Here is a 26,805-nt window from a genome sequence, read left to right on the forward strand (position 1 = left end):
TCACCTGTGTTTCAGCAACAACTACCCCTCAGCCCAGGCCTCAAACCACAGCTTCTGACCACACACACAGCTGATTACCTTTCTCCTCAGACTCCAGGATTTCCTGCAAAACCAGGAACGAAGTAGACTGTTTCGGAGGCTCATTTAACTCCTGTTTCTCCTGAAGCATCTTGTAAACTTCAGATTCTTTGTCGATGACGAGTCCGCTTGGGAGCTGAGAATGGTCTAAGCTGTAAAGAATGTTTACAAGTTCATTAGGACACGTCAGAAGTTAGGGGAAAAAAATCCACCAGCCACCCCCTTCCAAGCGAAGACACCCCAGTGTCAAAGAGTGAAGAGAAATTATCCCAATGGATGAAGCCAGCTCCTAATGCAGCCATGGACCCCCTGATGATACGGTGAGGTGTCTGTAGGCCGGACTGGTTGCTGCTTCAAGTCAATAAAAGGCTAGTTTGGGTGATTCAACTACTCTTTGGCCTAATCCCATGGAATGGGAATGCTGTGTTTCTTTCAAAATTATATAAACAATATTATGTCGAAAGAAAATTTAGAAGAGGGAAAATGTCAACCACAACTGAGCACTGAAAACTCAGCTGGGTCCCCTTAGTCCAGGCCTCATTCTTTTCCCAGAGCAGAAATCAGTGTTTCCTGATGATATCAAAGTGCTCTCTCTGTCTCTATAAACTCTCCTCATTCTCACAGCAAGGAGCTCTGGTCTCTTCATCCACCATACAGAGGTAACAGTGTATGCCTTGTCCAGTTCACAGTGTTGGTGGCAAGGATGAGAAAGTAAGTACTTTCTTTTTTTTATTGGAGTACAGCTGATTAAGAATGTTGTGTTACTGATGAAAGAAATCAAAGAGGACACTAATAGATGGAGAAATATACCATGTTCATGGATCAGAAGAATCAATATAGTGAAAATGAGTATACTACCCAAAGCAATTTACAAATTCAATGCAATCCCTATCAAGCTACCAGCCATATTTTTCACAGAACTAGAACAAATAATTTCAAGATTTGTATGGAAATACCAAAAACCTCGAATTGCCAAAGCAATCTTGAGAAAGAAGAATGGAACTGGAGGAATCAACTTGCCTGACTTCAGGCTCTACTACAAAGCCACAGTCATCAAAACAGTATGGTACTGGCACAAAGACAGACATATAGATCAATGGAACAAAATACAAAGCCCAGAGATAAATCCACACACATATGGACACCTGATCTTTGACAAAGGAAGCAAGAATATACAATGGAGTAAAGACAATCTCTTTAATAAGTGGTGCTGGGAAAACTGGTCAACCACTTGTAAAAGAATGAAACTAGATCACTTTCTAACACCGCACATGAAAATAAACTCAAAATGGATTAAAGATCTAAATGTAAGACCAGAAACTATAAAACTCCTAGAGGAGAACATAGGCAAAACACTCTCAGACATAAATCACAGCAGGATCCTCTATGATCCACCTCCCAGAATTCGGGAAATAAAAGCAAAACTAAACAAATGGGATCTAATTAAAATTAAAAGCTTCTGCACAACAAAGGAAAATATAAGCAAGGTGAAAAGACAGCCTTCTGAATGGGAGAAAATAATAGCAAATGAAGCAACTGACAAACAACTAATCTCAAAAATATACAAGCAACTTATGCAGCTCAATTCCAGAAAAATAAACGATCCAATCAAAAAATGGGCCAAAGAACTAAATAGACATTTCTCCAGAGAAGACATACAGATGGCTAACAACCATATGAAAAGATGCTCAACATCACTCATTATCAGAGAAATGCAAATCAAAACCACAATGAGGTACCACTTCACACCAGTCAGAATGGCTGCGATCCAAAAATCTGCAAGCAATAAATGCTGGAGAGGATGTGGAGAAAGGGAACCCTCCTACACTGTTGGTGGGAATGCAAACTAGTACAGCCACTATGGAGAACAGTGTGGAGATTCCTTAAAAAATTGCAAATAGAACTACCTTATGACCCAGCAATCCCACTGCTGGGCATACACACTGAGGAAACCAGAATTGAAAGAGACACATGTACCCCAATGTTCAGCGCAGCACTGTTTATAATAGCCAGGACATGGAAACAACCTAGATGTCCATCAGCAGATGAATGGATAAGAAAGCTGTGGTACATATACACAATGGAGTATTACTCAGCCGTTAAAAAGAATTCATTTGAATCAGTTCTGATGAGATGGATGAAACTGGAGCCGATTATACAGAGTGAAGTAAGCCAGAAAGAAAAACACCAATACAGTATACTAACACATATATATGGAATTTAGAAAGATGGCAATGACAACCCTGTATGCAAGACAGGAAAAAAGACACAGGTGTGTATAACAGACTTTTGGACTCAGAAGGAGAGGGAGAGGGTGGGATGATTTGGGAGAATGGCATTCTAACATGTATACTATCATGTAAGAATTGAATCGCCAGTCTATGTCCGACGCAGGATACAGCATGCTTGGGGCTGGTGCATGGGGATGACCCAGAGAGATGTTATGGGGAGGGAGGTGGGAGGGGGTTTCATGTTTGGGAATGCATGTAAGAATTAAAGATTTTAAAATTTAAAAAATAAAAAAACTAAAAAAAAAAAGAAAAAAAAAAAAAAGAATGTTGTGTTAGTTTCAGGTATACTACTGCTACTGCTAAGTCGCTTCAGTCGTGTCCGACTCTGTGCAACCCCATAGACGGCAGCCCACCAGGCTCCCCCGTCCCTGGGATTCTCCAGGCAAGAACACTGGAGTGGGTTGCCATTTCCTTCTCCAAGAAAGTGAAAAGTGAAAGTGAAGTTGCTCAGTCATGTCCGACTCTTAGTAACCCCATGGACTGCAGCCCACCAGGCTACTCCATCCATGGGATTTTCCAGGCAAGAGTACTGGAGTGGGGTGCCATTGCCTTCTCCGGTTTCAGGTATCGAGTGAATCAATTATACATATACATATATCCAGTTTTTTTTTAGATTGTTTTCCCCTTAGGCCATTACAGAGTATTGAGTAAAGTTCCCTGTGCTAAACAGTAAGTCCTTACCAGTTATCTATTTTATATATAGTAGTGTGTATAAGTCAATCCTGATCTCCCAATTTATCCTTTCTCCCACCCTCAAATCCCTGCCTTTTCCCTCTGGTAACTATAAGTTTGTTTTCTATACCTATGATTCAGTTTCTATTTTGTAAATAAGTTCATTTGTACCATTCTTTTTTTCTGGATTCACATATAAGTGATATCACATGATATTCGCCTTTGTCTGACTTAACTTCACTATGGCAATCTCTGGGTAAGTGCTCTGAAAACAATACAGTGCTGCTCCGTGTAAGGGAGATGGGGGTGGGGGGTGGGGGTGACAGTGGCCTCAGCTCAAGCCTAGGGACGGGGCAAACCAGGCCTTGCTGCCCACACCTCCCCTTGTCCCTCTGGGCTCCCCACGACAGGATGAGACAGGCAAAGTTGGGGCCTCTTTCCTCCAGAGCCCATTTTCCAGGGGAGGCACTGCTGCTGCCTGGTCTGAGGGAGGGCGGAGAGTGAAAGGGAGGCAGGCTCCAGTGAGCTTTACCTTTGAAGTCTGTCCTGAGTCCCACCCCGTCCACTGCCTGCTCTAGCCACGCCATCCATTAACAGCCCAGCTGACCAGCTTTCTAACTTGTCCCCTGGCTGCCACTCTTAGCCCCTGGAACTGTCTTTCCTCTGACCGGAGGCCAGAGAGAGATTTCAAACATAAGAATCAGACTGTGTCATGATGTGGCTCAAAGTGTTCTCATCTGACTCAGAACCAAATATTTACAGTTTTAATAACAAAACACAAGCTTACCCAAATTCATCTTCTTTGGAGTAAATATTTGCTACAAAAAGTACAAGGGCCATAAAAGATGTGGCTCTGCTCCCCTCTCCAAGCACATCGCTTGCTATCCCCTGCTCACTCCAGGCAGACAAGCCTTCATGGGGTTTCTAGGACGCACCAGCCTCAGGGCCTTGGCACATTCTGCTCCCTCTGCCTGGAATGTTCGCTCCCCACATGGCCCCACAGCCTCCATGCTTCACTCAGGTCTCTGCTCAGATGTCCCTCCTCAGAGGGGCCCCCGACCCTCAGCTTAAAACACTGCACCCCATCCACATCACTTCTCCCCTTTCTGGGCTCCATCTTTCTCCACGTTTCTAACTCTTTTACCATGAATTATACTTATTTCTTTATTGTCTATCTTTCCCTGCAAAGCAAGCCCCACGAGGGCCAGGCTACAGCCTGTCTTTTCCATCATTGTAGGTCCTGCCCTCAATCAGTGCCTGGCACAGGGTCAGAGCTCGGCAGGAGTTAGGGAAGTAGACCAAGTCCCTCTCTCCCCCTCGCTGCACCCTGTCTCTGCTGCTGTGGGGTCACAGGGAAGCCCCCAAGGCTGTGCCAGGGAAATGAGCAAACCGAGGTCCTGGGTCCTGATCACCTGCGGCCTCTGAGCCTCAGCTGCTTTTCCAGAAGCCACCACCCGCTGGAGAAGAGGGACAGTGTGCCCAGGGGGAGCCAAAGAGGAAATACCAGATGGTGATGCAATTTATAACCCACCCATTGTATAATCAGTTTACATTCCATTTAAAATGTGCCTCAAGTCACAAGGTCACTCACGTCAGTGAAATTCCGGGTTTTTGCTCTGACTACACAGCCAGGTTCTCACAGTTGAGGACAGAGCCCTCCAAGAGTGCCAGCTGCTCTGCTGCCCTCAGGGAAGGCCAGCGTGTAATGGGGAGAGGCGCACCAGCGGGTCACCTGTGCTGGCCGTGGGTGCGGGAGGGGGGGCCACCACCTCTGTCCGCCCACAGTAGGTGGCCCCTGTACTTGTCTCTCTCTTCCATCTCCCCAGGCAGGTGATGGGCCACCCTGAGGAGTGACAACCACCAAGGCCCATGGTCCACCATGGGCCCACATTTTCAGCCCTATCATTTGAGTTATACGCCAGACTCCTTCTTTGGCTCTTGATTTCTGAGCTGGCCCTGTACTAAATGAATTATGTTATTTTGACAAATGTTTTTCTCTGTTACACTTAGAACTATTTTAAAATCAAGATCAGACCGTGGAATGTTCTTAGGGAGAATTTTTCCCCTTCTTTGGCGTATGTTGTTATGTCTGGAAGCCACCAAGGGACCGCTAAAAATGACAGACCCCAAATTACAAGGTCATCACATATTCTTCCAGCAAACTGTCTTGGAAAATATCTCTGTGATTAAAAAAGAGAAAACAACTTAGTGTTTCTTCTTAAATAATGACAATATCTTTCTACCACTTGACAATTTATTTATAAAGCACTTTCAACATCCATCGTCTTATTTGAAGCTATGGTTTGCCTAATTCAAAAATAATATCCTAAGACCCAAGCCTTAGACATTAGACTATCAGATATGGACAAATGACATCACAATATCTTTTTAAAAAATTCTAGGACAAAAATATGCATGAGTAATGGAGTCCTAAAAAAAAAAGCATTCTCATTCTGTATGTATAGTAACAGCATTGAAAGGGAGAATTTTAAAGTGATAAGTTTTCAAAAAGTATTAGGTATATGACTAGAATTACCAGGAGAAAAAGCTTGTGAGGGTGGGTCACTAAAAGCAGTCTTCTAAACTCAGTCTTTACAATTTTAAAACAAAATACAAGAATTTAATCAATTTACCTCCTTCAGAGTAACCATCCACTACACTCTTCCTATTTCCTGCTTCTTGTTGCTCCCTGCCAGACTTGATGCTGAATGTATACCACCAGTTCCCTCAGTGTTTACTATTTTCTTCCAGTGTCTTAGGCCCTGACCACAGGACCTGTCTCCCCAGCAATAGCCCAAGCCAGGCACTCTCTGCCTCATGGAGTAGCTGACATAGCCCGGTGTTTAAGACCAATGATTTTTCAAACATCAGGAAAAGACTCCCTTTGAGTTTGTCTCAAGAGGAGGATTTCAGAGGCTAAGCCTGCAGACCTTAAGAGAATACACAAGCCTGTTCCAGTCAAAAGAACAGCTGGGATGAAGGCCGGAAGGTCAAGGAGAAGAAAGAAAAAGCACACAGGGTTACGGGACAGTAACCCTGGGAAGAGAGTTCACTCCACCAAACTAGCAAAGTGCCCAGAGTGGACATAAATGACTCTCACTTTTATTTTTTTTTGCACCATCACCTGTAGCACAACTTAATAATATGTATATAAATCTCAACTAAAACAAAGAAGCCATAAGAAAAAAAAAAATCCCACTGCTGCTAAAACCTTAATGGCATCATTTTTCTCACACAGTAAGTCAACTTTGGTTCCACACTGAAACTGCCTGTTTGTGTGACAAATTTGAGACAAAAAGAGAGATGACTTGAATTATAAGATGCATCCAGAAAGAGAAGATATTCTCTTCATAAAAATAATTTTGCAGGACGTCCCTGGCAGTCCAGTGGTTAAGACTTCGCTTTCCAATTCAGGGGTTGCAGGTTCCATTTCTGGTCAGTGAACTAAAATCCCACATGCCTTGGCCAAAAAACCAAAACATAATTTTTATAACAAAATTCACTAAAGACTTTAAAAAGTGGTCCACATTTAAAAAAAAAAAAATCTTTAAAAATAAATAAATAAATACTAAAAATCATTTTCCCACTGGGAAAGATGAGAGTAGGCATAAGTGTCCCTATTCTTTCCACTAAGTACATCTAAACACCTGGACATCAAATATAAGATGAACATAAGATGCAGAAGGGGGACAGGAGAAGGCAGGCCAGCAGAGACCCTGGGACCCAAGGAGTGACAGTGATGAGTCCCCAGGGTTTCCTTTTTGCTTCATATATTTCAGATGTGGAGCTAAATAAGGCAGCAACCCAGAAAGGGCAACAAGCTCAGATAAGAGACGTCCCCAGAAAAGCGTGCCCTCTCCCACAAAATGATGGAGAAGGCAACAGCCAGGATGGTGCAAGACTCAGAAACAATAAACACTTTTTTCCAGACAAATGAAGAAACAAAAAAAGAAAAAAAGGTCAGTGCAGAGTCTAGACTTCCACCCTCACTGGGCTGAAACGAAATGCACCAACCAGCCCACCAGGGTACTGGAGAATGACCAGTAGGAAGCCCGTATGTCATCCCTACCCAGCTGAATGAAGCCAGTCTAGTGGGCAGCCTTGACTTTCACTACCACCCAGCAGTGAACAGGCCACCACTCACCCACTATGAGTCTCTGGAGGCCATGTGGGTAGCCACAACTTCCACTCCAGCAACAGTGAACAGGTCCCAGTAACCTCCAGTATCAACACAGACAGAGTGGAGAAACTAAACTTCTACTCCCAGCTTGGTTAAAACCACTCCCGTAGGTGGCCTATCACCTGCCCGGGGATGGAAGGCTCCCACAGTTCCCTGTGGGTAGGAGGAAGACAGTCAAGGGCAGGGACCAGGAGCCGTGGATGGGCAGGGGTGGGGGCTTCCTTCTCCCAGTCGCAGCCTGGGCAAGTGACCAGCTGATGAGTCTCTTCTACGTAAATTTTGCCCTTCCCTGAGACCACAGAGCATGTTCATTCTTTGAGCTTCACTGATGTGACTAACCCCAACATTCTAATTTTCAGGATGTTACCAATGATGGAAACTGGCTGAAGGGTACAGAGGATCTCTCTGTTTTGTTCCCTATAACTGCAGTGTGCACCTATAATTACTGCAAAATAAAAAGTTAAGTATAAGAAAAATTTTCTCCAAATGATGAAGGTTAAACACTAACTGGAAATGATGTAGAGATTTTAGTATGTGATTTTTACATAGGTGGCGAGGATGCAGGCTGACTCAGAGTCTTTGTATCTGAGATGCCCCAACCTGGTTACCCCAATGTTCACAACAAATACGTAAGAAACAAATACTGAGAAACCTGATGGAATCATTTTTGAAAGGGGATCCTGGCCAGAATCCTCCCTAAGTTTTAGTCTTCAAAGGCCCATTTCTATGAGAAATATAGAAGCATACAGTAAGTTAGAGCAAAATCGTCTCCATGACATTTGTCTACGTGCTTCCACTCTACAGAGCTCCTAGTACTTGGAAGTAATGGGCACGGAGCACTTCATGCATGCTGAAATCTGTAGGAAGTAGCATCTATGGAGCACCACCAGAGGCCAGGCCCCATGGTGGATATTTTTTGCACATCTCATTAAAACTTCTCAATAACCTGGTGGTCAGGTAGTTCACAATATCTGCTTTATAGATGAAGAAACTGAGTTTTAGAGGTTGTGTGGTTTACCCAAGGTCCCAACAGCTAGCAAGAGGCAGAGCTAGAATTCAAGCTCAGGTCCCTCTATCTATCAAGCTTGCACCTTTAAGAAAGTATCCAGCGGCATCATATATATACATTGAAATCTAGGCCCAAATCACCAGAAAATGACGACAGTCCCTAAACTCAGTGGAAGGAGGTCCGAGGGCAGGTGAAAGTTTTCTTTTGAACAGAGCAGAATTTCCTCCACCCTCGGTACACAGTAGGCAGTCAATAAATAACTGTTAAGATGGACATGAGTCTGAGTGAACTCCGGGAGTTAGTGATGGGACAGGGAGGCCTGGCGTGCTGTGATTCATGGGGTTGCAAAGAGTCGGACACGACTGAGCAACTGAACTGAACTGAACTGAAGCTGAACTGACCCAGAGGCCCTCCCACTCAATCATGTGTGTGTGTGTGTGTGTGTGTGTGTGTGTGTGCTGAGAGGACAGGCGGCAGATGGTACCTTTCATATGCCTTACCAGGTTAATCTGGAAATGGCAAGGCGCCTATGTTCTTTTCTGATGGGGATGTGGCTCTGGGAAATCCTATAAGACACACACACACCAGGCTATTTTGAAGTGCATGCGACAAAAAAACTCAGAGTGCACCCCAGGGAATCCGTGATGACCTCAGATGCAAAGTATGAAGTGAGCCAATTCTGGAACCTCAGCGAATTTCACAGACTAAACAGTGGGGGGTGAGCACTTGCGACTTCTGCTGACGGAGCAGGCAACAAGACCCAGTGGCTGCTGGGTTTGCACAAGACTCTTCCTTCACTGATAAGCACAACTGGCCTCTCTTGGAATAGACCAGTAAGCAGAGATCCATGCAGAGGGCATTTCCTCTGCCAGGGGCTGCCAGCATTTCCACTGTTTCTGGATTCATCCTCAAAGAGTTTGGGATGGAGCAGAAGCTGGGCCCCTCTCTGCTGCGAAAATCTGGAAGGGAGACTGGCGATAAAGACTGAGGCCACTGTAGCCAAAAAGTCTGCAATAGGAGGGGACAGGGCCTGGAGGACAGGCTTGCACAGTGTCCAGACAGTAGAGATTTAATTGTTTCAGATTAGAAGGAGGGGGCAGGCGGGAAGCATGAGAGAAGAAAGAAGACACGATTGAAAGAATAACAGCCAAGGCCATACTAAAAATACTCCCCAGGCACATACTTCTCCCAATGCATAGCAGCCTTTCAGTGAAGGATGTGTCATTTCCTGGGTTATTAAATCCAGATCATGGAACATTCCACTCTGGGACAGTAAAAGAGGGTCGCGTTCTCAGCCTCCCTCAGCACAAAAGCACCAAAGAGTGGAGATCACAGCTCTGGATGTTTCACCCCCAGAGAGGAAGCTGCCTGAGAGAAAGCTTCACTTCAGAGTCTGGCCATGGAAAGCTAGGGGGAGCCCAGCGTGGCACTCTTTCTCAGGTACCCCAGAAGTTCCCACAGTCACCTTGAATGGTATCATCATCTCAAGCCTGTAGGACTCAGAATTGGAGGACAAAGAAGTGTTAAAAGCCACTTTGCCTTGGTATACTACAGCAAATGCTGGTGACCATTAACATCTTGCAAAGCCAAGTCACATCACAAGAAGTCTCCCCTATTAGGCTCTGTGAAGCTTAGAAAGAAATCACAGAGCCCTCTTGGTGCTGAGCCCAGGGGCCTGCATGCAGCCAAGTACCCTATGATGTCTCTCTCTCTTTCTCAGGGAGAAGGACCATATGATTAAGTATGATCAAGGAGCTCTCGAGAGGGTCCCCCAAATAGCTCTTTTCAAACATTTAAGTAGTTCGGAACCTCTCATGCCTTAACCTGTCCTAATCTGCACCTGAAGTGATGGGTGCAGATCACCCTGCCATTTTTTCACCCTAACAGCCAGGCAGAGTCTTGCTGAAGGTGAACTGCAGAGAAACTGAACAGCAAAGCTGGCTTCAGAGCTAATATGAGAACTGAGGGTTTCAACCCTAAATGAAAACAAAAAAACAGTCTAAGGAATGAGGGAAAATATTTGTGAGCAATGTGACCAACAACAACGGGTTACCTTCCAAAATATGCGAACAGCACATACAATTAACATTAAAAAAAAAATCAAAAAATGGGCAGAAGACCTAAACAGACATTTCTCTCCAAAGACGACATACAGATGGCCTACAGGCACATGAAAAGATGCTTAACATTGCTAATTATTAGAGAAATGCAAATGAAAACTACAATGACCTACCACCTCACACTGGTCCGAATGGCCATCATCCAAAAGCCCACAAATAATAAATGCTGGAGAGGATGTGGAGAAAAGGGAATCCTCCTACACTGCTGGTGGGAATGTACATCAGGGTAACCACTATGGAGGACAGTGTGGACGTCCCCTAAAAATGCTAAACATAGAGCTACTCCTGGGCATATATCTAGAAAAGACGAAAACTCTAATTTGAGAAGATACACGCGCCTCAATGTTCACTGCAGCACTATTTATAATAGCCGAGTGCCTAGCAACAGACAATTGGTTTAAGAAGATATGATACACATACATACACCAGAATATTACTCAGCCATTAAAAACATGAAATATCGCCATTTGCAACATGAATAGATCTAGATAATATCATACCAAGTGAAATAAAGTCAAAGACAAATATTATATCACGTACATGTGAATAACACACAAAAACAGAATAACGCTTAAAAAACAGAAACAGAGTCAAACTTATGGTTGCCAACACGTAACAAACTTATGGTTGCCAAAGGGATAAGTGGGGGAGGGATAAATTAGGAGTGTGGCATTAACAGATACACACCACCGTATAGAAAACAGATAAACAATAAACATTTACTGTGTAGCACAGAGAACTATATTTAATATCTTGTAATAACCTATAATGAAAAAAGAATCTGAAAATATTTAAATACACATATATAGATAAAAAACTCAATCACTCAGCTGTATACCTGAAACTAACACAAGGTTGTGAATCAACTATACTTCAGTTACAAAAAAGAAAGAAAGAACTGAGGGTTCCAATGAGGAAAGATCCTCTGTGATCAGACAAGTTCGGACCACATGATATTTTCCAACAAATTTGACTGTCACTGACATCGAAAAATCAGGAGATTTCAGATGAAAAACTTTCTGACTTCTCTTTTGATGCAATTATCCATCAGAAATGGAAATCCTAGGTCGGCATGTGGGGTCTGACTGGAGTCAAGGAGTGGTTTCCCCTCTGGGCTTGGCATGCACTGTACAGCTCCCATGAGCTGCCCTGCTCCCCCGTGTTTGCACCCAGAGCTCTGTCCTCAAGTCCTCGTCTTCCCTGCCACCTTTAGGCAAATGAGGTGACAACTAATGACCTAGTCCCTCCTGTTTTCCACCACCCAGAACTGATCCCATCTCTTACTCTCTCTCCATTCTCAAACCCAGTTCTTTGCCACGGGCTGCAGGATTTCCTGTGTTTTTGGATTCATCTTCAAAGAGTTTGGGAGGGAGTTGATACTGGGCCCCCTCTGCTGGGAAGACGTAGAGGATCCTTTAGATGAAGACTTAGAGGCAGCTATAGCTAAAGGGGACAGGCCTCCCCAGCCCTAAGCAAGATGTCTCCTTAGACCTCCCCACCCGGGCCAAGGCCTCCTTTATCCCAGATCAGAATCTGTTCCAGTGGACACACATTTATACATGCATGGACGTCTCCTCTTCCTATCATTTCTACTGGAGGGAAAAAAGCAAATATTGCTTCACCAAAAACTGCATCGTGAAGTGCCCATCCCTTGCCCAGATCAGATGGTGAACACAAGCAGAGAGCCCCAACTCTAAACACTGAAGAATTTTTCAGGAAGCAGCAGGGCTGTCAAGAATGGAGGATGGTCACTTGGAAGAAGACAGTGACCACAGAAATCAGAACAACAACAACAGGGTCTTAGTGAAGAATCAACTGGACATTTTACAGCTCACTTCTTATTTCACAACAACCCTACAAGGCAGGTGGTATCACCCCGTTTTCAAAGACAAGAAAAATGAATACAGAAACAACTGTGCTAGGGACTTCCCCAGTGGTCCGGTGGTTAAGACAGTCTTGTCCACTGTAGTGGGTGAGGGTTTGACCCCTGATTGGGGAACTAAGATTTCACATGCAGCCAAAAAAGTTAAAAAACAAAGACAGTGCTAAACTAGACGTTTTTCTCTGGGCCAGTGGTTGACCCTTCTGCACGCCGCCTGCACAAGCCTGTCCTGGTGTGGTAAGCCTCTCCCAGGACTGGCCCAGGGCGGACTGCATGGGCCTACTCACGCTCTGCTATTCGTCTCCTGCCCACTGGCTGCTGTCTTTGACTCCAAGGCGTTGTTGAAGCTGGAGATATTTTCAGAGGAGTAGAGGCCAGCTGGGTTGTTGTACTGGTTTGTGATGACCCTGGGGGCAGAGCTGGAGGCGGGTGAGGCGGTAAAGGGCACAGCACTCCGGTTGTGGGCGCTTCCTATGTGGAGGGCCTCCTGCAGGCAGGGATCAAAGGAGAGATCAAAGCAGTGTCCAGTATGTACCACTAAGTGGATGGTCCAGGGGGAGTACCAGAGAGAGAGAGAGGTGTTCCAATGAGCCACGATGGCCCTGATTCAATGCCAAACTAGCTGAGGGGCTCTGACAAATAAATCCACTCAACGTGGAGCAAGACTCAGGACATTGCATGAGCTGGGAACATGTGGAAGTTCACCTGCCAGCTCTGTTTCCTGATCCTTTCCTGAGGTCCAGCAGAGCCTGATCTCCTGCGGAGTACCCCTGGGCAGGACATCCCTTGATGCCCTAGGCTGTGGGATCCAAGTCAGAGCTGAAACACCCTTTCAGGACACATTCCAGAGGGATTAAGTACCAGGAGGAGAGGAACCGGCATCACTTCAGCGCAGAGCTTGAAGAGGTAGAGATAAATTCCTCAGAAAGGAAAGGTTTAGACAAGCAAGATAAGAAGGTTGTGGTGTCAACACTGAAGCGGTTGATGACTAGGCGGACAAGCCTGGGTGCACTAGCAGAAGCAGGCTACAGGGAATGACTGAGCTGTTGTTTCTTGTGAGGGAAGGCCAAGCTGATAAAATGGAAGGCTGGGGGATACCTATTATGGGGCAGTGCCCAGGTAGCTGCAGGAAAGGACTTTAAATTCTTTCTGTGCTCATCCTCCTCTTTCTGTAATTTGGGGAAGCACCCACCATCCACCTCCACTCTAGACTGCCAGGTCTCAGTAGATAATTACTACAGCTACACCACCTCAGAGCTACTCTATGAATACCCCGCAAAAGCTTTTAAATGTCGATTTTTTAGGGGAAAAAAAAAAAATCACAGCTTTTCTGATGACTCAGCAAGGTGCTTTCTGCATAGGCATTCTGGGTCAACCCCTGCTCCTAGCCGAGCTTGCCCTGTGCAATCTACTGAACATGATGTTCGACCTACTTTCCGGGCTTCCCAGAAACCTTCCTGAAACCCGGACTCCTTGTTAACACTCAGACCCAGAACAACTGCCCCAAGATTCCTGTCCTCTGTTGCTCTTCCTTTTTTTTTTCTCTCTTTCTTCACTAAACCTTAAAGTCTTTCATGCTTTCTCAGACTTGATGATGAAAACCACTAGCTTAATTCACTGTGTACTGACTTAGCTCAGTCGGTAAAGAATCAGCCTGCAATGCAGGAGACCAGGGTTCGATTCTTGGGTTGGGAAGATTCCCCTGGAGAAGGAAATGGTAACCCACTCCAGTTTTCTTGCATGGAGAATCCCATGGATAGAGGAGCCTGGCAGGCCACAGTCCATGGGGTCGCAGGAGTTGGACATGACTTAGAGACTAAACCACCACCAGACTTAAAAGACAACATGAAAATGTGTTTATGATGATTCAGACAGGCTCCCTCTTTGACATGTTGGAATCAGTGAGGTTTTCCTGTATACCTTACACTGAGCTGACTTGATCCACATTGGACAAAAGTTCGGTACACATAGTATGTTCACCAAAGGGAAGTATAATTAGTTCTGCAAATAACTTTAGCAAAGTTTTAGGAAAGTTTTTACTGCACGAGGAATAACAATGAAATAAGAAGTGGTCTTTAACGGCAGCAGACTTCCCAAGGGGTGACCCTGCAGCTCTGTAGGGCAGTCGCATAAGCGGCAGCCAGGATGGCAATTCTTTTCTCCTTTCTCCTTCCCTGTAGCAATTCTGAGGAGCATCTCTTGATGCTGAGCACCAGGGAAGAGCCCTCATACTCTGTCTCAGCTCAGGTTTTTCCCTGTTGCCTCCTGTTTGGCTTTGAGCAAGTTAATCTCTCTTAGCCTCTGGATTCTGCCTGGCACCACAGCAGTCAACCAGCATCATTCCCTTCTCCCTCCACAGAAACCCACATTCAACTGCAATGGAAGTCACTAGAAAATGCAGGTTGGAAATTCTGATTTTTCACTCTACAGAGAATCTCCCAAGAATGTATCTGTTTTGTACATAAAAGGAGTATCTCTAACCCCAAGTGAATACTGGTCTTTCCAGAAGTCAGGCGGTTAATTCAGGGCCTGCCTTTTGGAAGGGATGATGTCATTGTTTGGGCTTTGTATTTATCAGTCTCCAAGGAAACTCAATAATGAGGAAATATAAACTAGGTGTGTAACTACACTGACCTCAGATAAGCTGGGGTGTGGGCTGGCCTTACATGAACGAACAGATCCTTCAATTACAGATGAACTCTGCTCTTACTCACTCCTCTATTTTCGAGTGACTGGAAGTGGAAGATTTTGGGAAAATGAGAGGTGGGAAGTTTTTCATATGAACAAAGAATTACTGGAATTCAAAAAAATAATAGTCAAATTAAATGTTAAAGTGTTTGAGGTTTTTTTTGTAATCTGAAGAAAATTACCTTCAAAATACTAATGATAAGTACTCATGTTTAAGATGGAAATTCAAGTATAATACATATAAAAAGCATAACTGAAATTTAAGTATTGCCTTCCTGAAGTGAAAAACTAGGATTTTAGAAAGACTGCACTAAAACCAAATCATTCCTGATATATTATAAAACATACGATGACTTAACAGATTAAAACTTAACATTTATAGTAAACTTAATGAAGTGGCTGAGAACTCCCTAGGAAACTGGAATTGACTGCGGCATGTTTTAAATTAGTTTGCACAGCTACCAATTTATAAACTGAATGCCATTTCATGAACTTTCCTTAGAAGAGCTATAGAGAATACTACGGTCATGTCAGTTTTGAAATGGCAGATGCAAAATGATCCTTAGAGTGACTGTTAGGACTAAGTATTATTTTTATTCATTAATAGGAAAAATTTTGTGTGGTTACATTTCTGACATTTTAATGGAAGACATTTGAAAAATGCCATTCACATACAACCACACTAATGTACCAGTGAGTTCAATTTCATACCAGTTTCTGTTTTAGGTATAAAAGATAACTAGCTATATTTTATCTTTTGATTATATCTTAACATACCATAAAAATGAAACAGTGTCTGAAACTGAGAAAAAAAAAATTAAACTTCAAATCTTCAATTGGGGCTAAATGTATAACAATCACAAACCATTTTAAAAGAAGTTTTCAAAAGCCATTATTGACTTACTACTAACATACCACTAACAACCGATTCATTTATTCTACAGACACACTGAAAAGTAGCCTACCAAGTGCGAGGAGTTTTACAAAGATGTTCTAAACATTCTTCTTTACATTTCCTGTCCTTATTGCTAAAGAACATCCATCCATTCATTGTAGAGAAGAAATAAAATCATTATTAATGATTCCAAATATGGGATCTCCAGACAATTTCCCATCCCAGGAAATTCTATTTGGCCAACAAACTGTGCATTGACTCCCTACCCTATTTTCCAATATGAACTACCAATTAATTTTAGCAATGTTAAGGAAAACTAGAGCACTTAGCATTTCCACCCTAAGACTCTTGGAAACCAGACAGTGGGATGAAGGGTGGCCAGGGATATCTGGGTCCACTACTACATGTCCCTGCAGTCTGCTAAGTTGTAGGCCTTAGGACCCAAACTTCTTTCCATCTCTAGCACAATTCATTTGCATCAGCAGTCCATCATGAGCTGAGTCAGTGCTTCTATTTTGCCGTGGTTCTGCCACTCTGTTCTACACAGGAAAGCTTCCACCCGCTTCCGTATCCCCTTCCTAACCCCAGTGTCCAGCCCAGGCCCTGACGTCACTGCTCTGGGGTTTTCCAGACCTTTCCTCCTGCAGTTCCCTTACGGGAAGAACCGAATAAGAGCCAGGTCCCAGACGTGTCAGTGGAGGGCCCTTCCTGCATCCTATCCCCAGCATCCAGGGCAGGAAAAACAGAGGTGAGCTGAGCTGTGTCAAAAGCAGAAATGTCTCGGGATGCTAAAAGCAACAGCACTGGTGAGCAAGTACTTACTTGGGGTTCAGAGGCTAAATTCATCTTGTATGGGTGACGTTTCCCCTCCTCTGTCACCAGAGGAGACCAGATTTTCTGTTCAGATCTGCAACAGATTGATAAAGCTAAGCTGTTTCATGCGTGCTAATAAATAATACACACTAAAAATGGAGTGGGGAAGTGTCCCCTCTTACCCAGCTACTAGCACTCTGCTCCCCAGCCTCCCCTCTATTTTACCACTGATGTGATTTTCGGAAGCATCAACCTCATGACATCATGTCTGATTGCTACTCTGACAGCTGCCCACTCAGCCCTGAGGGATTTCCCAGGCTGCTGGCCCTTTGTCCAGCCTCATCCCTCCCCTAATACATTCTGTGTTGCTGACCCAGCTGCACCGGCCTCCTCCAGGCTCCTGAACCTGCCTGATGCCCACCCCCTCCACGTCTGTTCAGGACAGAATGAGCTTCTCTGTCTCATCCAGTGTTCTTGATCCAGACCAGACAAAACCAGCTTGATCATGGTGCCTCTTCTGAACTTGGGAAAGCATGTCTCTGTACCATTACACAGCAACGCTCTAGGTCTCCTCTCAGTTACCTTTAGCGTTTTTGGTTTTCACTCTTACAGGTACAGAATATTCGTACTTATCCTTCTATGGTCAGGTTGCCTAGCACAGGACCGGATGTATACAAGATGTAACTGCCCAATTTAATGGAAAATGGATCAAAAATCAATCTATGGATGAACATCTAAAAGGAGAAGATCGCACTGAGACAGGAATGGAGAATGAAGGGTAAATGTGCTCCTGAGGGGATAGTAATAGAACAGTGCACCTCTCACGAGGGCAGGGCTCCGAAGCATGTAAGCATGTAAGATGGTTTGGCATCCTGCCCCACACTTGGTCTTCCTGCCAGTCCTGGTACAAGGCAGAAGAAAGCCATAGAGCTACTTTGCAGAGGAGAGCAAAGGATTCACGATGAAGCACTGTGCAAGCTAAGGTTAATGAGACATTAAAGACAGGTAAACAGGAGATCCGAACGAAGAATGTAAACTTGATCCAACAGGAAACAGGGAGCTATACAGGTCGAACCAAATCATTTCTGAAACCATGCCTTTACAGGACCCCTTCCAAGACGAAATGGAAGAACGGGAACTCTGCCCCAATTATGACTCCCAGAGCATTCTTCTCACTCATCAGCTCTAGCTCTCCTTTCTTAAACTTTCAGCACTTTGTCTAATGTGCTTAGTGAAGTCTTTCTCTGTAACTGTAATCTCGTGCAGCATCCAGGGCTCAGTATTATGTGGCTGGAGCAGTAGATTCTCAGCGGTTTCATTTCATTATATCTGACACTGTATCATTGATTTTACTTCCTCAAAATTTTTGGTTAGTTGTGTTAGATCAAGTGAAAATTCAAGTATCTTAGAAAAGATGCAAAAAAGAAAAAAGAAAAAAATGCCCACACAGTGAGAAGCACCGTAAAAATCAGAGAGGAAGATGAGCAATCTGAAATTCCAATTCCACAGACCTTCAGCCTACCTATCCCACACATGGCACTGAGCTGGGGGTATAGGGAATTCTGAAATAGGTGAGGCAGTCCCTGCTTAAAAGCAGCTTCTAGTCGCTCGGAAACGAGAGAGCATTTCCTCCTCACCTGGCTACTGTGAGAGTCATGTTGTCTGTGCAGCCTTTGATTTTGTTCTGAGCTTCCAAGTGTGTCATATTGCTGGTATTTTCCCCATCAATGGCTGTGATTACATCTCCAACACATAAATTACCTATAGCAGCCTTGCTTCCGGGAGTGACCTGGAAAAAAATGAGTGAGCAGGTTTAGGTACCATTTGCCTCCAAGGAAACCACTGAGTAAGTTACCACTAGGTTAAGGACTCACTGATATGATTCAAAGCATTTAAAAAGTAAAGAAGGCTAAAATCATAAGTTATAATGATACTGACCCCTTAAAGTAATATAATACATTGAGGTTTACTAGTTGTTTCTATAAACCATTTCACTGGACCCACACAATAACCTTGTGAGAAAGGAAGGCAAATATCAGTCCCAATATGGTCCCCATTTTAGAGACCAGGAAACTGAGGCTTTGAAAGATCTGGGATCAGCCAACTAGTATATTACTATGTTACTAGTCATCCAACTAGTATAATACAGAGGTAGGTCTCAAACCCTAAACTAGACCCAGTGTTCTTCCCACTGACTCTTGTTGCTTCCTTTAAACAATTTACCAGTTAAAACACATTAGAGAACATTCTGTATAGAAACATCCTATTTCTATAATTCACATTATTTACACAGAGAAAAAAAATTGCAACATTGTATACCAAACTGTTCACAATATTACATTTCTATAATGTTTTTGATTTTCACAATGAGCTTAAAGTACTTTTGTAACTGAAAAAAAGCAACAAAGAATATTTTAAAGTATGAACCAGTAAACACTGGTTCCTCCTAGCCAAAAAGTTAACTATTAGGGTCAGCCCCTATAGGTGGCTGATTTTCTTCAGGCCAATGCTTCTAAAACAAGGGGTTCCAAATTTATGGGCCACCATTCTTGGGCGAAGCCAGCCAACGACTGCAGTGGGTCATCAAATCCATCTGCCTGCTGAGCATTACATGTGACCTGAATAAATATCATGCCTCATTTGGAGTTGTACAACTATTCTTCAAGTGAATACAGACACTATTGTGATGAACAAAGTACAAACTCATTTTGAAGCAGCACTAACCTCAGAGATGTGTTTTACTATTAAGAATTTTTTTAAACCAAGGTATACTAAAAACATCTAGCTTCCCAGGTGGTGCTAGTGGTAAAGAATCTTCCTGCCAATGCAGGAGATGTAAGAGATGCAGGTCCGATCCCTGGGCCGGGAAGATCCCCTGGAGGAGGGCATGGCAATCCACTCCAGTATTCTTGCCTGGAGAATCCCATGGACAGAGAAGCCTGGCGAGCTACAGTCCACAGAGTCGCAGAGTCGGACATGACTCAAGGGACTTGGCAGCATACTAAAAACAGGACCATCATCCCAAAGTCAGTCATGACTTTGGCATTAAAAGACCTTCCTCGATGGGAAGTCCAACCCCTCTGGAAACAGAGTACACTCAGGCTCCCAGCACTCACAGGGTTCTGGCCTCACCTTGGAAAAGGCCTTTGACTCCTGGGAGCCCAGTGAGGAAGATCTTGGGAACACTTGAGGGTCTCCATAAGGCTGAACCACAGAGAAGAGGCCCAACACACCAAATTAGGACACAGGCTTATGCCCTAAGCCTCTGTATCTGATGCAGTTTTCAGCAGCCACAGTTTCCAATCAGCCCTTGCCAGAAGGAAACACTGACCTCCTGAGGTGGCCGGTGTTATGTTGCTGTCAAGGTCTTCCCCTCCTCAGTGCCTGGACCCCACAAAATAAGGGACAGATGACTCTGGTCCCTAAGGTTCCTTCCGGTTCAGACATGCTATGACTTTATCAGGCAAAACTCTCCTGGAATGTAGCAGGATGTGGAAACTGGTGCAGAGATCCTGACCTCCTAACCTTCCTTTCTGGCTTTCCCATCATCTGTTTACCAGAGATCTGGCCTTTAGAAAATGAAAGCCCCCAATCTAAGGTTCGGACCTTCTTCCCATGCAGCCACTGTGAAAAGAAATTTAATACAGGCAAGCATGGCCGCTCTCCTTTCAGTCGACTTCAGGGAGTTAGCTCTGAGTCACCCAGTATGTGCAGTAAAAACAAATTCCGCTCATTTTCTGCTTGTCTTCCTGAGGAGACTGACCTGGTGTGACTTTGTATATGTTTTGCCTTTTCTAAAGAACAACACAGACCCCTTGCTTTAAAAATGGCCCTAAGCATCACTTTATTTACTCTGTCTCCAGGGACAGCAGCCTGATGAACTCATTTGTCATAACCAGTTCTCATGATGTTAAAGAGAAGTTCCCTTGGATAAAATCCAAAATCACTGATGAGGTGCCTAAGGCCCAGGCCATACTAAGCTCCAGCTACAGGGGCCTGCCTTCCTTCTTTCCTGCCTCAGGGCCTTGGCACCTGCTGTAGCCACTACCTGATTAACTTCTGGGCTTAAATGACCCTTCTCACAGAAGACATTCCTGATCTCCAATCTAAATTAGGTCCCGTTGTCAACATTTTCGTACATTCTCTTCTTCACAGCCCTTGTCACATTAAGTTTGTAAGTCTGTTTTCTGAATTTGTTTATATATAATGCTTGAGAGCCGACTAAATGGTAAGTGTGAGAGCAGGATTTTGTCTGCCTTTTGTACTTGATGTCCTCAGGTGCCGAGCTGTGACCAGCATAGTATGTGGTCAATGAATATGTGTCCAATGAATGATTGAATCCAAAATACCCTGCATTGTTAAATATGTAATCATGCTGCTTCATTTCATCCTTTTTTTAAAAAAATGACTATTTCAAAAGGAATCAAATAACCATCTTCCCCAGCATCACTATCCTGGAATGTGACCACTCACGAAACTAAAATAAGATGGGGGTTGGGGGGCAAAAAGCTTGAGAAAAAGAAAACAGAGTTTCTTTTCACTTTCATATGCTCAGCTGCTAAGAACTCTGGAATTTCTAGCACTTGGTTTAAACTGTCTTGAAGGTGAGACATTTCTGCTCAATACATCCTGACAGATTCTGGACAAGCTAGAACCAGTCTTAAGAGTCCTGAGCCTGAGTAATCAAGGCCTGGCCATCCCATCTTTCGGTCTTTTTTTTTTTTTTTTTAAAGCCAAATTAATGGGAAGTTAAATCTCAGAAAGTTATAAAGCAATATCATCAGATGGAACTTGGATGGAATCACACACAAATAAAGTCCATATTCTTTTATGAGCTGTTTATTTCTGCGGGGGGGGGAACGGATTTAAATGAAATTATGGGAGTTTCTTTTTACAAAGCTCTTTCACATACTTTCTGCTACTTGAGATAATAATGACGATGAACTCACCACTAACATGTAAGATAATTTTACAGATGAGGAAATTGAAACCCAGAAAAGCTATGACTGACTCAAGTTCACACTGCTAAAGGTTGGAGCCTGAACTTGAAACGAGATCCTCTCATTTAACCAAATTCCGTTCCTTTTCTGCTTTACCACAGTGCCACCAGCAGAAGCTCCAAACCCAAATAATTGTCAGAGTCGAAGACAAATCCAGAATTGAGGAGATTCATCTGTTGTGGCCTTCAACACAGGGAACTGGGGTGTCCCAAACTCCTACCAAGTCCTGGGTACCTCCTGCCATCTATTAACCATCTCCACTGGTCTGTGCTGAGCTGGGACCCAGTAACACCTTCCCTTATAAAATATTCAAATCAGAAATGAAAAGCCCTCAGGAGAAAAGGCCTGCATGTCCTCTGATTAGTTCCCATCTTGAATGGAGGACTCCGATCCTTATTGCACACTAACTATTCATCACAATCACAGCAACAGTCATCAGTTAATGAGTGCTAATTATGTGTCAAACACAGTGTAAGCGTCTGGCAAGGGTTAATTCACCAATCCTCCTGAGATGCTATCAGGTAGCCAACATTATTGACATCATCACAGAGAAGGAAGTCGAGTAACAAGGGTTAAGCAGTTTGCCTGAGGTTGCACAGCTGGTGAGTGGCGGGCTGTGTGGCTCTGGAGTCCTTCCACTTAAACCAGTCTGCCACACTGTCTATTCTAATTTCCTCCTGACCATCAAATTCCATCAGAACCAGCTCATAATGGAGTCAGCTTCAGCTTCTTAAAGAGAAGTCCTACCCTCTGCTCTAAAGAGACAGGCCCATTAATTATTTCAATGGACATCTGCAAAACTCTCTTCCAGCTTTCTTCCTCAGAGACCATACAATTTGATCACAACTCTTCCTGCCTGAGAATAAATGGGGTTAAGCACAATTTCCACTAATGAACAATCTGCCATTTTCTGCAGAATTCACTCAGGTCTTTCTCACCCTTTGCCCCGCCAGGCAGACACTTTGCTTAGAGGCCAACCTGTACATCTGCCCTTTCAGACTCCTGAACACAAAAGAAGATGCACTGAATTTCACTTCTAAATGGCACAGAATAGGATTATGATGGGGCTCCCCCGTTTTCTTCAATTTACAACCCCTTTTCTTCAATTTACATCACAAAGAGTCGGATACAACTGAAGTGACTTACCACACGTGCACGCGTATCTGAATAACTAATGCTGTTATATAAACCTGGATGCATACCCACTGGCCATCACAAACGAAAAGATGACTTTCTTCCTCTGTATTAAGGCATATACCTATTTTATCCCTCCTGTTACCTCCTTTCTCTCATTCATTCACTCATCAGACAGACATTCCTTAAGTACTTTCTGAAAGACAGTATAGTTTATTAAGATGTCTAATGAAATCATGCTTATGAGCTAAGTACTCCTGAGTGGGATATTTCACCTCTGTGTGCCTCCCTCGTCTCACCCATGAAATAGGAGTGATAACTGTCCTGGCGTCAGAAAGTTGTCGTGAGGATTATACAAGATGCCCCAGGCAGAGAACACTCTCAAGTTCACAGTCTCCTGCGGCAGACAGGCACGTACAGCAGCCGATGCTAGAAACAAGTAAATAGGCAATGAGAGCCTAAAGGTGGAATCAGGGAAGACTCCCTGGAGGAAGCATTGCTTAAAACTGTGCAAAGGCACTACAGGAGGCAGAAGAGAGTATGCTGGCTTATAGGAACTGCATGTGGACTGGCATAGATAAAACACAGGAAGCAAAGGGAGAGGAAAGGGACGAGTCTAGAAATGTAAAAACAGATCCAGCTGCAAGAGTTCTGTTATTTTCTTTTTAACAAGGCTTTATCTGTACTCTATCTGGAAAACAATGGGGAACAACAAAGGAATTTAAACACAGCCTCTGACTCAACTGTCCAGTTATTGCCAAGAAACAACCACTTAGACCTAGCTCTACTGAGATTAAGGTGACTGCCTTTACAGATGGTGGCAGCTGAGGGAAGCAGACCCATTCAAGGGTCGGCCATTCAGCCTCTAGGACAGCCATTCGGAGGCTGGCTTCCCCTAGAGGACTTGTCCAAAGGCACTTACACTTAAAGTTACCTGTTTTATTGACAGCAAGAAGGGATTCCTTTAATCCCTCGGCTCAAGATTGAGGGGGCTCATGAAATGAACCTCGCCTACTATCTCGGCTTTTTAATTACTCTGCTTGCTTTAGCTGAGGCAGACACTCTCCATTCAATTAGTCCACGCCATGCTCCTCTGTCCCCAACACAGAAACCTGGAACCAGTTGCCATTTATCATCCTTCTTGCTGCTATTAATTTTTCCATTACCTCACCCTCAAGTCAAAACCCTTTTGTTGCCTCCCAACCCCTTCAGGCAAATGTGCTTGTGACCACTGGTTTAGTTTAAAAATTCTACGTAGAAAAGTTTTATAACCAAGACTATAAGACACCCTGGTTTGTCTGGGACAAAACCTATTTTCCCAGCTTAATTATCAAAAGCACCCTATTTCACTCTCAACAGTGTTCCAGCCTGGATGATAAATTGTACTGCCACTTCTTTGACAGAGATGGAGGTTTTAACCAAATATAATACCTGTGAATCAGCTGAAACAACTCTGATGCAAAGTCTCCACTGGCCCCCACCCCCAAGCCTGCAAAGAAAAAATTGTCCCTATTCAAAAGGTTCTCTGATGTTTACCTGTGGACAGAAACACAGGTGAATTTCCTGAATGTTCACAGAATACTGTTAACCTTGACCCTTGGGACTGGCATCTAAACTTCAGGCTAGAGACGGACCCAGCTCACCAGTAACTCAGGGGGAAACTCTGACACTGGCAAAGATAAAGCAGTGGTTCCCTAATAAGTTGGTCATTAGATCCCCTCGGACTTTAAAAATATAAGTAGATCTCTACATCCCAGTTCAGATCTACTGAAGAGGGTAAACACAGTGGGACCCAGGAATCTTTATTTTTCTAAGGCTTCCCAGAAAATTCTGATGCTCGCAGACCAGCCTTTCTCCCAAAGCTTCCTCCCTGAGTGGAGTTAACCAGGTAAATGAAAAATACTTAGACCCTAAAACCAGGGCTTCCCTGGTGGCTCAGATGGTAAAGAGTCCACCTGCAATGCAGGAGACCCAGGTTCAATCTCTGGGTCAGAAAGATCCCCTGGAGAAGGAAAGAGCAACCCACTCCAGTATTCTTGCCTGGGAAATCCCATGGACAGGGATCCCATACAGTCCGACACAACTGAGCGATGAACACACCAAAACAAAGAAAAAATAAAATAAAATCCCCTACAATGCTGATAAACAGCCTTACATGCAAGTGGAGTACTGCAGAAGTCATTTCATTCCAGGTGCCTAAACAACTTAACATGATTCCTATTTTGCCTCAGCCAGAAAGCTCACAGCTAAATGTAGTATGCAATTACAGAAACCATCTGATATAAAGGTCCTGGCACATCTCTTTCTTCTTTGTTCCAGTTTTTTGTTACATCCTCTGATGGGTGTTTTTATGTTTGAAATTTTGTAGCAATGTATTTTACTGCTGTAAATTACCTTAAATCCATCTTACAAGTTGGCTGTATTAACTAAATATTAAATAATGATAGTTTAGCATTTTTAACATCATAGAAAACAAGATTGAACCAAAGAAATTTGGAATTCAAGTTCAATCTCAGTGCCATGTACGTTGAGGGACAACCTCCTTTGAACTAGCAGCTGGGTCAAAGTATTAAGATATATAAATTTAAAAGACTCTGAGTTGGGTGACATAGCAGAGCCCAGCCCCACAGTGTACCATTTAGATATGGAATCTGAACTCTCCTTAGTCAGACTTCTGACTCAATTTGTTTGTGGGTCGAGGTTATGGCACAGACTTTGAAGCCACATTAGAGCCACAGAAGCTGTATGTGCTTAGGCAAGTCGGCCTGAAAACCCCAAGAATGTTTCAAACTGTTCTTAGTTACTCTATAACCATTTTTCTTAAGAAAATGAGGCAATAAAGTAGTTCAGGTCCTTATAGGTGAGCTGTGCCTTAATCTAGCTTCACTTCATGGTTCAGTGCAAAAGGAAACTATTAATGCTAAGGGGTGGCCAATTAGAGAGAAAGCTCTCGCAGTCTGAAAGATCAACCATCATTTGTTACATAGGAATAGAATTAAAACACAGACAGCAAAGTAGAATGCCCTGATTAATTGATCAAGGAGTCATCAGTCTCTCAAAAGTCCCCATACAAGTCCCTCTGAACCCCATATGCTTTTTCTTTTTTTTCAATATTTATTTATTTGGCTGCATCACTTGGGACTCTTCACTGCAGCACGTGGGCTTAGCTGCCTAAGGCATGCGGGATCTTAGTTCCCCAACCAGGAATCAAATCTGCATCCCTGCACTGGAAGGCGGATTCTAACCACTGGACAACCAGGGCAGTCCCCCCATGTGCTTTTCAACAGCCCCAATAACAATCACCCACAACCCAAAGCCTTACCATTCACTAAACACATAACCTTGGGCAGTTATACTTTTTGTGCCCAGGCTTCTTCATTTACCAAATGACTTTTTTTTTTTTTTTTTGCTCCACCATTTGGCTTGCAGGATCTTAGTTGCCTAACTAGGGATGGAATCCAGGCCACCACAGTGAGAGCACTGAGTCCTAACCTTTGGACCACCAGGGAAGTCTCTATCAAATGAAATTTATAATAGGATCAACCTCATTTGTGGTTGGATTAAATGAAATAACATTTGTAGTTTAAAACAAAGTCTGGCTCATAATAAGCACTCAATATGCAGTAGCTACCATTAATATTTTTTCATAGTACCACTATATCCCAATGCCTTCCGTGTGTTAGTCAAACTGCTAGGATCTATCTATACACCATCTTAATCCTCGCCACAACCTTTGAAGACAAGTACTATTACTCCCACACTGAGGTTTCAGAGGCTGACCCTTCAGCTAACACAGGGAAGAGACAAGTTTTAATCCTGGTCAGGCTGATACTAAGATTTCATTTTCCCATGACATCAAGATGGCTTTAATTCTTCATTTGCTACATTAAAAACAAGGCAGAAAGCAAAAGCAATGACATCCAAATACTTCATCATGACATGGTAATTTGATTTTTAAAATGCTACATGAATGGAAAAATGTCTGAAAAGTTTTGCAGCAAACTGTTAAAAAGTGTTTACCTCTGGGAAGTAAGACTGGGAAA

At 43.6% G+C, this 26,805-nt stretch overlaps 1 protein-coding gene across 1 annotated transcript in view; it reads right to left on the bottom strand.

Annotated features, from left to right (window-relative positions):
• PDLIM1 (PDZ and LIM domain 1) overlaps positions 1-26,805 on the bottom strand; it is a 38,687-nt gene that overhangs the window by 4,749 nt on the left and 7,133 nt on the right. The window contains exons 2-5 of the mRNA XM_027960151.2: positions 18,266-18,417; positions 16,638-16,722; positions 12,520-12,719; positions 79-230 (exon numbers count right to left, since the gene is read on the bottom strand). Coding sequence (XP_027815952.1) covers positions 79-230; positions 12,520-12,719; positions 16,638-16,722; positions 18,266-18,417 — 589 coding nt within the window. The remainder of the gene's footprint in view (positions 1-78; positions 231-12,519; positions 12,720-16,637; positions 16,723-18,265; positions 18,418-26,805) is intronic.

Source organism: Ovis aries, chromosome 22 (assembly GCF_016772045.2).
Source record: "Ovis aries strain OAR_USU_Benz2616 breed Rambouillet chromosome 22, ARS-UI_Ramb_v3.0, whole genome shotgun sequence".
In the NCBI taxonomy this organism is placed as follows: Eukaryota; Metazoa; Chordata; class Mammalia; order Artiodactyla; family Bovidae; genus Ovis; species Ovis aries.